Raw genomic sequence first — 12,530 nt, 5'->3', positions numbered from 1 at the left:
AGACTTAAAATTATGTAAGAAGTTGTAAAGAGACATACACCAGCCACTCTGAAAATATCAGACCAAGGAGATAAACATCTTCTGGAAGCAATAGTTGCAGCTGGATTTGAAATATGGTTGAAGCATTATGAACTCAAGACTGATCACTACCGAAGGAAGAGAATAATGGACATTGCTTCCAATCTCTGCATTCTTGGATAGTCCAGAGGAGAAAATGAGAAAGAAATCCAGAAATGGCCATGCCTTTGCACTCCTGCCAAAGAACTGGGTTGGAAATACCAAAACCACAGCATCATCTCTATCAGAGGAGAAAACATAAGTCTACCTTGAATAGTTTTAACAACTCTGAAAAACAACAAGGTCAAAATTGCTGCTGAGAGCAGTGAATAATTATTTTGCAGTTATGAGGCTCAGAGGAATTTTGTAACTTTTGGAGTCAATTCTACATCTCCTGGGTCAGAGAAACAGCTTCTACACAAACATATTGACATTCCTACCCACATTTCTTAGATGAGGAAGATTTCCTGACCCCAACTACACTCTATTTCCTTCTACTTTCACTATGAGCATTGAACTAAGACCAGAGGAGCCATAACCAGACTCATTTTAACACTTACACCCATTTCAGACTGAAGCCATGTCAGAAAAGTGAAACATTTAAATATATATAAGCTTTTGTTCTATACAAACGAGAGAAATTTTAGTACAATATAAAAATCAACAGCCCTGATATTTCCAGCAGAGGGCCCAAGGAAGAATTTAACAAATGTTTTTCTAAATCCACTGTGTGCATCCCATCCCAACTTACCTTGTCTCCTTTGGTCCCACTAGTACCAGGAGGACCAGGGCTGCCAGGAGGACCCTATAAAGAGGCAAAATTGAGAGAAAACTGTTTCTAAAGTGTGGGAGAAACAAGGCTGCAGGTATCGGCAGCACAGGGAGTGATGTCCTGTTGCACAGGGGAGGAATTAATAGAACACATGAGGCTGCTTTGACTTTGGTGCACAGAGGAAAGAGAATAACAGTGGAGATTCCACAGCAACCACAATAACACCAATCCAATTTCAGCTGATTCAGAAGAACTGCAGTTCACTGATATATCAGTGTCAAACAGAAAATTTAGTATAAAATTCAGACATGAAGATTTACCCCCTTCTAAGTGTCTAGACATGAAAAATGAATAAATGCTTCAGAAAACTCAACTTCTGTAACAGGGTTTCATTTGGAGAAATTGTTCCTTTGAAGTAGTGAACAAACAGGATCCATCTACACATTCCTCTGCCATTTCCTACTTCATCTACATTTGCTGCAAGTATAAACTAGTTCTTTATCCATCTGTGACACCAGAAAACATTTCCATCTTGCAAGGATACTTATAAACACTAACTAGACACACACTTCTTGGTACATGGTAAACTGTGGCTGAGGAACAGAACAGGATGCAGATGCTGCACCCTGGAGGCATCAGGCTCAAGTGTGGCGGTGATTAGCTGCATGGCTTTTGGCAAATCACTTCTGGCCTCTGCTTCTTATTCTGTCCTTTGCTATTTAGACCAGAAGGTCCTTGGAAGGAAAGGATGCCTCTCATTAGGTATCATTCCCTGGGTAATGAAAACAGTCCTGTGGAACCTACAGAGAGCATTTTTAGACAAAGCAGTATGTGTCTGATCAGCAGAAATGTACTCATCTTCCAGGCAATTTTCTGTTTTGTTTTTGTTTTAAAAATGTAAATAATTCCAAGCTTTTTTTATTGAAAACAAACCAAATATATTAAATCCAGTTCTCTTCCTTTCCTATTGTGGGCTTAAACAACTGAATTTTTCTGAGTGCTTTCTTATGTATTTAATGAAAATTAAGACAAATATTTGAGCTATCACATTTAAAGGACTGGCATTTCCTGTAAGTTGCATTCTAGTTTAATTTTAAAAGCAAACAAACAAAAAAAGAAAACTGTGCCAACAAAGTTCTTTGGAATAAGGACTTCATTGGGTACTGTCATGATTCAGCAACTACCCAAGATAAGTCTCAGTTTTAGGGTCAACTTCCACTCTTTCCAAAGAAACACTTGCAGTTATTGAGTATTTGTCACATACCTGTTTCCCCTCCACACCTGGCTTTCCAGGGAATCCATCCAGGCCTCTGTCTCCCTGGAAAACAAAGAGAAAGAACCACTATAATTCTGTACTGTTTAGGTCACTGCCCTGAAGGTGATGTTCATATTATCAGCTCCAGGAGTAAAGAAAAAGGAGAGAAATTCCAGCCAGTCCCAGAAAATAGCTGAAGTTCCTACATCTGTACCATGAAAAGTTGCTGCAACCAGAAGCAGGTGTGTGCTTTCCATGTTGGCATCCTTCCTCTGCCTGCTGAGGTGGGTTTATGTAAACTGTACAATGTGCTCCAGGAGAACATCAGCACAGAACAGCTCTTACAGAAATAAGAAAGCAGTCCAACAATAGGTCAGTTTTACCCGGTAAAGAAAAATCTTTAATTTTTCACCTTTCTTCTCTGTAACCTGGGGGAACAATTATTTTTTTCCTATATGTCTCCAGAGCTGGACAGTCCACAAAGTGTCCATATGCAATGGATTTCACTACTTTAATTTTACTACTTGAAGATACAGGTTTTTCCTGCTGCACTTAAACCTGATTTATTTTTTGCTGAACTTCCAGATTAGTAAGTCTTTCCCTAATGCCCCACAGACGGGAGTGTTTCCTTCATCTTTACTATGACCTGTTCTGTATTTGAAGATTTACAAAACTCCCCTTTCAAACTTCTCTAGAGTAAACAACCATAATACTTTAAACTTTTCTTCATGGGCATGTTTGTCAGTCCTCTGATCATTTTTATTGCTCCCCTTTGTGCAGTGTCCAATTTTTTCCACATCTTCATTGTAGCTAGGTGCATGAAACTCAATACACCTGAGGCTAACTTTGTGGAGGAATATGTTTTCATTATTTTTTTAGACTACTCTTGTGTTTAAATCCCAGGAAAATGTTTACACCAACCCCCCTTCCACAAGATGGTTCCTTGATCAGTTGTCCCCAGTCCATAACTGCAATTTGTTGTCTCATGTGTATGAAACATTCTGCAGCTTCCCCTTCTCAATGTCATCTTCTGCTTTGGGGGATTCTGTTTACAGGGTAATTTTGAATTCTGGCCCTGATGTCTATTGTTCTTCCATATTCAAGCTCAACATGTTTCATATTTTATAATTGAAGTTCTTGGTAAAAACTGGATCAGTTGCATACTTCTGCTGAACTGCACTGTTCTCCCACTGACTGTGGACTTTGACCATTCAATCTCTTCAGTTTAAAAACTCTTAGAAACAGGGAGTTTCTTGTACTCTCTAAAGTCCTTAAACCTCTGAAAAATGAAACAGATTTTGTTAGGATCCTTTGCACACAGTTGAATATAAACTATCAAACACGCACACAATGCCAGTGTTAATGTGTCAAAACAAATTCTACAAGTACAAGCAGTGACAAGCTAATTTTTTAGTGTTTTTATATATATTAAACTCTGTTAGACCATTGTTATTATCTGCAAACCCACACTTACAGCACTGGATTTAATCAGCTTTTTTTGTAAATGATATTGATTTGCTAAGTCAGAAATGGATTTGCTAATCACTATTTATTTTTCCTCCTTAGAAAGTCAATCCATCTTCTGACATAAATATTATTTCAAATTGTGCATTCAAGAAATGAGAGAGACCATTGTCCTCCAGAAAACATATGAAAACCAGTGTCAGACACCCAGATCCACTTGTTTTGGAGGTGATAGCTTCCACATTAATGCTTTCTTTTGCACTGCCTGAACTACAAATATCCTGAATTTAAGACTTTCAGCAAGCAACAGCCTGGTATATTGCTGAGAAAATGTGCAGTGTGTTCCCAGGAGAATTTTTAACATCAATACACTGCAGCAATGAGTACTTCACACACGCTGGTTTAGCTGCCAAAACAGAAAAGTGTCAATGTTCTTACTGCTACCAGTTGGGGCTGGGAAAGGCAAATATATTATTTATACAAGCAAAAACAAAAAAAAAAATCTGTTTGAAAATCTTCCAAACGATTGTGTTTTCTACTGTTTCTTCAGAAAAAACCTGTCATTATAAATATTTTTTATTATTTTTCCATTCTTTAAATAAGCTACTCAGTGAAAGGTACTTTTCTCGCAACAGAGAGAACAAACACATTAATGTTTCATTCTCAGATTCTCACTTTAAGATTTCATTTATTTTTCCTGTGTTCTACTGGTTTTTTTTCTTTTAACCAGTGGAACAAAATGGTGAAGATTCACAAGCAACTAGGGGAAATGACAATTCTGCCAAAACTTCAGTGCTGCTCTCTGACCCCTACCATTTAGAAAATGCAATGATTTGTTGGAAAAATGATTACCCAGCAGTCTGTAGGGCCCTGGAAAGGCTGGAGGAGAAAAAAAAAATCCACTGCATAGGGATCTGGCAGCAGCAGACCAGTCCTGTTGCCTTCTTACACAATCCCTTCTCAATAAAACAGACAAGGTTTTACAGGATGGACACAGGATTATGCAGCAAAAGCAATGCCCTTTGTCACACTGAACTGCTGGACATGCCTAAATTAGAATGCCAAGAATCTCATGCAGATACAGCTCCTGTTAGCAGGGCAGTGCATCATATTTATCTCTGGGGTCTGTCCTGGGGTCTACAAAGAGCTCATTGGATGGAAAAGGGCATGGGATATCCCTCATATGGTGCAGTGCTTTTCCAAAAGTGCAGGTGTAACCCGTACTACTGGATTTGGGAACCTCACTATAAAACCTCAACATTTTACAACCGAGGTCCCAGGATATGTGAATAATGCAGCAAGATGGATGGGATAGTGAGGGCTTTTTTGGTAGTAAGGGGGAGGACTTGATAAAACAATACTCAGTGCAGGAACTAGCGCTCCCATCTGACACTATAACCCCTTTTCTCTTCAGGCACAAAGAAACACAGGTTGTGTAGGAGTCAGTATTCAGGTTACAGCCTGAAGAGCAGACAAGAAAATATTTGGCCCACCAAATTTACGCCCACTGTTTTCACAGTAGTACTGACTGGTAAAAGTTAAAGCACTGGCAGTGGGTGCACTGAGACCATCATTAAAACCTGGAAAAAAATCTAAGCACAATTGTTGTAGCAGAGATTTGGCCGCTTCAGGAAAAAAAAGAAAACCAAAAAGGTTTGGGGGGGCACTTCTAATTGTGCAGATCCTTCTAATGAAACAAAACATAATTCATTTCTTCCCCACTTTAATCTTCCCCTATTTAGTTGCCTGCCCACACACAGCTCCAGCTTCCTCTCCCATCACAGTGATGTCAGAAAGATGGATTTTCTTCTAAGAGCCAAATATTCCAGCAGATTAGACAGTGTTGGTTCTGGAAAAGCAGTAGAGGCACTGGCTAGACACAGGACACCTATCCAGTTCTGCAAAGGGCTGCAGGAAGAGCATGACAAAGATAAAGTACAATCCAGTCATTTACTCTAGCTGCAATAATGAGGATAGGTAATACAAAATATGATCATGGGTACTTTATCATAAACAGCAGAAAGAACGTTGGTAAAGAGAAACAATATCTCACACTAAGGGTCTACTGATAATTTTTCCTAGTAGGCAAAAGTTTGGTGTTAATTGCTGGGTTTCCTCTCCAGAAGAAGATGGAGACTGAGAAATGGGAACAGAGGTATGCTAGCAAGATGGTGACTCCCTCCTTTACACAAACACAGGCAAAGCTGCCAGACCCTCCTTGAGATGAACCTGGGTCAGGACCAGCTTGAGTCATAAGCAAGACAGAACATTTTTGGGGGGCCCTGAGCACTGCCAAGCAGGTCTACAAGCAGAAGTGGGTGCACATCTGTGGTTGCTCTGAACACAGTGAGCAAACTGAAATAACTAAGGCTTTGTGCCTATCCAGCTCTCCTTTTAAATGCCCATGCCAGGTATAATAAGCATTTAGTATTTTCTTTGAGCCACAAATATGGTTCAAATCCCAGAGTGACCTGTACTCTGAAACAGCTCTCGACGGTCAGGAGAGATCATGGAACTGAGAAGCAGCTCCATTTGGTTGAGGCCTTTGGAATAGTAAAGGTGCTTACTACTACTGGGTTTATGGAGATGGCAGAAGAAAGAAACACAGGAAGTTGTCTGATATGGAAAACTGGAATGAGATGGGAAAATACTGGATGCAGACATGGTCATGGAAGTCAGTGACCATTTTCAGCTCTCAGGTTGTGTACACAATGTGGACATCCCTTCAGATCTCCACACTGGCAGCCTCCACTCTTCTCCTCCTCTCTTTCCTCCATCCCTGGCTACATACACACAAGAAGTCCCTAAATGTGTGCTTAGTAGACAGCACAGATCCTGAAAGCCCTCCAGCACACCCGTGGGAGGTGGAGAGCACTTGGAAGTCCAGCGGTGAGGAAACTCCATTCCTCTCCAGAGCTGCTGGCCTGGTAGTCCACCTCACCTAATGGACAAAGGAAAAGCCTGTTTTTTTCTAGCATGCAGCAGGAATACCTTGTCTCCTCGTGTTCCCTTTTCTCCTCTTTCTCCTTGTAGACCCTAAAAATAAAAATAGACAAAGATTATAAAGCTAAATCCAAGTAGAGGCATAGTTACCTCCTCTAATTAGTCACAAAATCAGTGTGCACATCTGCACAATCTATTCAAGTGAACCTCAAGGACATTTTCTGTGTTGCCAGTCCTCAAAGTTGACTTCAGGCATGATCTAAGCAGACTCACAGAGCAGGGACCACTTGTGAGCCCAAGAACATCTGTAATATTATATTGCCTGCAGACACATGACCCTCCTGCCAACAGCAGAGTGGAGGGACAGGGAACACACCACAGCTGCAGATGGTCTGGAAAACAACCAATGCTCTGCATTTTTCAAGTTTCTTGTAAACAATGAGAACTTTGGTAAAGGACAATACTGATGAGAAAACCTATTGCATAAACAAGTAAGAATTACTGTTCCTGGTGGGTTTGGATGCAGTAGCCAGACAGACAGCAGGTAGTTTTGAGAACTGGCAAAGGTTAGATGAATTCTGTCCTGGGGGCCCAGCACATTTTTGTGCTGTGAATCCAATGCCAGTGTTCCTCAGGACTGCATAATTCATCTCCTCCCAGCTACACCAGAAACATTGCTGGAGCTCGGTTTGATGTGGCGCTAGCACAATCGACTCAATGGGCACAATGGGATTTCAGCTTCCCTTGGCTCAGCAAACACCCTGTGTGTATGTAAATACCTTACCTGTATTGTAGAAACTGAGCAATCAGCTTATAGCTGTAGAGAGGCAAATAGGCTCAGACAATAGGGACCTCTCTAAAACTGCCAAAGCATATAGTGCTTCTTGGTGTAATAATTTAAACTTCAGTTTACTCTGCACTATAGTGGAGTTTTACCTCCAAGCTAATGAAAGCTCCATGCCTGGGTATATTTTGCCCTCAGGATGATTATGCATAATCATCTAAATGGGCAGGGCTATTTTATACTGGAGCAGGTTGCTCAGAACCCAGTCCAAGCTGGCCTTGAATGTTTCCAAGAATGGGGCATCCACCATCTCGCCAGACTCTGTTCCAGAGTCTCACCATTCTCATAGTAAAAACTTGCTGCCTTATATCCAACCTAAATCTAACCCCTTTTACTTTAAAACCATTATCCCTTGTCCTATCACAACCTTTTAATGCCCTCATTAAAAGGTTTGGCATCTTTTAAATATTGGAAGGCCACATTAAGATCTCCTCAGAGCCTTCTGCAGACTGAGCAACCTCATCTCTCAGCCTTATCTCACAGGAGAGCTGCTACAGACTTCCCAGCACTTCCATGACCCTGTTCTGGACCCATTCTCAGAGGTCCATGAATCTTTTCTGTGCTGGGACCCCAGTGATGGATGCAGCACTGTAGGTGGGGTCTCACCAGAACAGAGCAGAGGAGCAGAATCATTTCCTTCACCTGCTTCCCATGGTGCTTTTGGGCTGTGAGTGCCCACTGCCAGCTCATGTATAACTTTTCATCCACCAGTACCCCAAGTACTTCTTGGCAGGACAGCTCAGAATCCTTTTATTCCCCAGCCTATGGGAGGTGAGTTCCATCTGGGTCATCAAATCTCAGAAAATCCAGACAGCCTTTCCAACACCAGTTAAAAGGCTGCTTTACCAAGCTGAGACCACAAGACAGAGGTGCTAACTGGAAAGAATCTAATTTATTTTGGTCTCGCTGTCTGTTCATTCAATGCAGGTTTGTCCCTGAGCCCAAAGGCTATTCACTGAGAGCTTTGAAAATGTGACTGAAAATTTGCTGAGAGGTGGTATTTTTTCTTTGGTGTTCTGATGAAGTTTTCAAGCACCATATCAATCACACATCATCACAGACCAGCATCATCACAGCATCATCACAGACCAAAGCAATTGCATTACAGTGGGAGCATCAAGAAATCACCAGCTGCTATCCCAGTAATCAAGTCATTTCTGCTGACACCTCTCTACTGGCTACAGGTCTGTTCTCATTTAATGAAGACAGAAGAAACTCGGTGAAGTCAAGAAAATTTCACCACTTGGACATAGTGCAGGTAAGTGGTCAGACAGACTATAGACTGCTTCATAATAAAAAAATATATCTGGGCAGAACACACTGAAAAAGGAAAGAAAGTTTCTAGAGCATTAGAAATTGAACAAAAGCCATGACTTACCGGTGCACCTACGTAGCCTTTAATGCCTGGAGGACCCTGTTTTCCCTCGGATCCCTGGCAAGGAATTGAGATACAGTAAACCACCAGAATTTTTTTCATATAAAATACCAAGAATAAAATTAGTTAGTCAGAAATGCAAGTTGCTCTTGCAGGCTTACATTGAGGCTTGTTGACTCTCTCAGTGCTAATACAGGAGTAATGTCTTACTTTCCAACTGCTTACCCAGACTGACACTCCAGTATTTTCCTTTGTCCCCTCAGATATTAACAAGTTTTCTCCTTCTGCTCTCAGGCTTAAACTACAAAGGCAAACTGTCCCATACAGGTTACTCTACAGGTTATTTCAGAAGGTTTGGCAATGTCAGTTGTTGCACACAACACCTGCTGGGGCTCCTGAACACAGGGTTAATGGAGAAAAGGAAAGGTATACATTGCTGCAAAGTGACCACAGTCTTCAAAATGTTATATGTTTTGAAGAGTAAATGCAAAGAAACAGATCAGAACTAAATTTTCCAATGTTTATTCTTACTGATAAGAAAAAATGCAAGAGGGTCAGGCACATTTCATCATTCCTTCAGCTGCCTTTGCACTGACTCGCCCTGGAGAAGATACACTGTAATGGAGAGTACTCACAGCGTGCCCTTAATGTGTCTTATAATGCTTGGAAATTATCTGCATCATCAGCTGAACAGGCTCAACTCTCAGAGCTGTCCCATGAAGACAGCCTGGGCCTGGCAGGTTAACCTAGAGAACTGGTTTAACATTTTATATCATCTATTTGTCTGATTATTTTCTTACTTACATCACTTCCCCTTTCCCACCACCCTCATCTGTCTAACTCCTGCCTCACACTAATTGGGTGTGACTAATCTCACACTAATGGATAAGGCTTCAAAACAGATAGAGATATTATTGTGAAATATTTTTAAAATAATTACTACATTTTGTATTTATAGAAGTTTCATATTAGAAAGATAACAAAATTAAAAATGCAAGATGTGTTTGCAATTAGTTAGTAGCAGAAATGAGGCTTTTTTTCCTCAGTGCAGGTTAACAAGAGTAGGGTTCAAGCACAAGCAAAGATGGCTCTGAGATCAGACATGTGAGAACCTCTGCAAGGTCAGGAAGTCTTCTAATATCAGAGGGAGAGCAGCAGGCATGCACCTAAATCTCTCATTCAGCCTGCAGAAAAACACTGCTACCAAGGTCTAGGCAAAACCCCAAGAGAAACAGAGTCCTGCTCCAGGTTGTCCAAATTACAGAAGTCCAACTCAGTGCTGTTACATAAAACGTGTAACACTCAGCAGAGTGTTAGAGAGAAACTGGGTTTGTCTGGATGAGATGTGCTGAACCCACTCAAGGCCTGTGCTGAGATCATGTCTGGTAAACCAGAGAAGCGTGAGACCTTCGACAGCTTGTGAAAGGAAGAAGGAAATTTGTCAAAATGAAGCTCTTACCTAATACATTTTATTTCAAAGGATTGATTTTTTTTTTCTGCTCTCCCTCTGCTTTTTCTATTAAGTGCAGATAACTGTCAGTTCAGATGGGAATGCTATAGCTATGTCTGTGCCACAGCAATGACAACCACAAAAAAAACCTCTTTATCCTTTTATTAGAGATACAGCAGAGAAAAACTAAGGAAAAGGTTGAGTATTTGCTGAAGGATATTGCAGGCTAAAGGGTCTGATCTCAAAAATCCAAATTTTATTTCTCTGCTATAACACTGTACAATGAACAATCTGAGATATGGCCATTTCTCTCTGGACCCATTTATTCCATTTAAATTAACCTGCCAAGTCCCACACATTTATGTGGGAGTTCTCCCCACTGAGCAGTGAATATTTCTTGCTGTCTCAGGCTACCAAGACACCTGTAACCAGAAGCTCCAACACCTCAGCACAAGGCTGATTTTGATAACTCTTCTTTGTGTCCAGATTGTAACCAGCAAAATCACACATCATTCTCGGGGAACAAAGAAGTTTACCCTTAAGTCTGATGAAAAAGAAAAGCATCATTCCAAACCCTGCAGTTTTATGCTGAAGACACTGAGCTAGGAACAATTCCCCCCCTGGAGACATCACTGAGAAGTAAAACCAGGGATGACATACCAAGGCCATTTCATTCCTGTAACCTATACATGAACCTAATGGGCTCAGAGGCCATTTCTGTAACTCTTTGGACTGAAATTCCATTACCAGAAGTCTGGAGTTCTCTTATCTGTGCTACTGGAAGCTTCACACAGTTAAAAAGTACAAGACAACTTCTTAAAAGAAAGTGCTGGCAATTCCCACTGAAGCAAAAGGCTCCTCAGCCAAGGAGATAAACAAGGGGCTGAATTTCCTGGGGCACAGGTATCATTGCTGAGCACACACTGGGCTTGCCTGGCTCAATGCTAATGAAGATGGATTGAGACAGGAAGGATCACAACCCAACCAATCACAGAAACTGCAAGGTTGCTCTCCATGGAGCCTGGGGCAAAGTCCAGAGCTGCTGTATTGATGCTGATGACAAAAATAACTGATCTGGCAAAAACCCCTTAAATAATCATTACACCAGTAATTGGAGATGTGACCTCTCTAATTGCCAGCTCCACCCATCCTTATACAACTTGTTGCATGTTGACCAGGTTCTCAGGCTTTACACTGAGGTCTAAAGGAGTGTGGATTCATATTTCAGATTTTAAAGCCCTGTCAGCAAGTCAGGGTTATTTCTTAAAATAGCTCAGGCCAGAATCCAGCTCAAGGACACTGTACACAGCCAATGCACACATTGAGGTAACTGAAAGTCACTGTGAAAACACACAATAATTTTTTATTTAGGCACTATGAGAGGCTGGGGTTGGCCAAGCTCATGTCTTCCCTGAGAGCACCTGGCACTGTCCAGTCAGATGTCTTTAGGTCCAGCCCCACCTGCCCTGAAGATCTCAACTCCTTCTATTCAGCACTGCCTGAGTAATTGGCTGAATTGCACATTCCTGAAGAACCTGGTGGGCAATAGGGAGCAGGATCAAGTCCATCTTGAGGAAGATGTAGGTGCCTCAGTTTAGCTTGGTTTGTAAAAGCTCTGCAAAGCAAGTGTGGGGAAGCTCATACCACATAGAGCATCATATAGCCTGCTGGTTTGTAATTCTACTACATGAGACATGCAGGACAGAGAGAAAATATGTATTTATTTACTTGATAGTAGAGATGCAGCTAAAAAACATTTCTGAGTGATAAATTTAGTTCATTTCATCCAAGATCCAAATCCCACTGAAGGGCAAGATATTCAGTGTGCCTCCATTCAGCTTGGCCCAGCCCTGCTTTGCGCGTCACTCATCCCCTGCTGAAGCCAATATGGTTTCCACAAAGAACCCTGGGACAGCTGCCAAGTATTTCTGCTAATCTGCAAACTCCTCATGAGTTCTGATACCCTCCTGATGGGACTTTGGGAAAGGGTGAATTTCCCTCTATGCAAAAACACAGGGACATTTTGGAGACAGGGCTCTGCATAGCTGAGGAACACGGAGGACCTGAGTTTGACTTGCTTCATCAAGTCCTCTCATACAGAGCCAAGTGACAGTCACAGGCTGCATCCAGAAAGGTGCTGAGGTACTTAACTCCTGTATAAGGATAATGGCTTCAGTGAACTTAGTGTGAGATTTAGGTGACTAGAAATGGCTCTTCTAGAAAGATGAGATATTCAAAGGCCTTGGCTTGTACAGGAACAGAACTGAGTGAAGTTAATTCAGGCAATCAAGGACATCAATGTTGTCCTTGCAGCACCTTTCACAGGATGAGCTGAACTTGCTGTGCGTGATACCCTTAAAAACATCTTTG

General features: G+C 41.4%; 1 protein-coding gene across 1 annotated transcript in view; it reads right to left on the bottom strand.

Moving 5' to 3' along the window:
- COL22A1 (collagen type XXII alpha 1 chain) overlaps positions 1-12,530 on the bottom strand; it is a 251,184-nt gene that overhangs the window by 122,732 nt on the left and 115,922 nt on the right. Inside the window, exons 16-19 of the mRNA XM_086877981.1 lie at positions 8,714-8,767; positions 6,540-6,584; positions 2,094-2,147; positions 809-862 (exon numbers count right to left, since the gene is read on the bottom strand). Coding sequence (XP_086734107.1) covers positions 809-862; positions 2,094-2,147; positions 6,540-6,584; positions 8,714-8,767 — 207 coding nt within the window. The remainder of the gene's footprint in view (positions 1-808; positions 863-2,093; positions 2,148-6,539; positions 6,585-8,713; positions 8,768-12,530) is intronic.

This window comes from Cyanistes caeruleus, chromosome 1 (assembly GCF_971803275.1).
Source record: "Cyanistes caeruleus chromosome 1, bCyaCae1.hap1.1, whole genome shotgun sequence".
Taxonomy (NCBI): Eukaryota; Metazoa; Chordata; class Aves; order Passeriformes; family Paridae; genus Cyanistes; species Cyanistes caeruleus.
The sequence above is the reverse complement of the archived record's forward strand: the minus strand, read 5'-3'. Positions and strand labels throughout refer to the sequence as shown.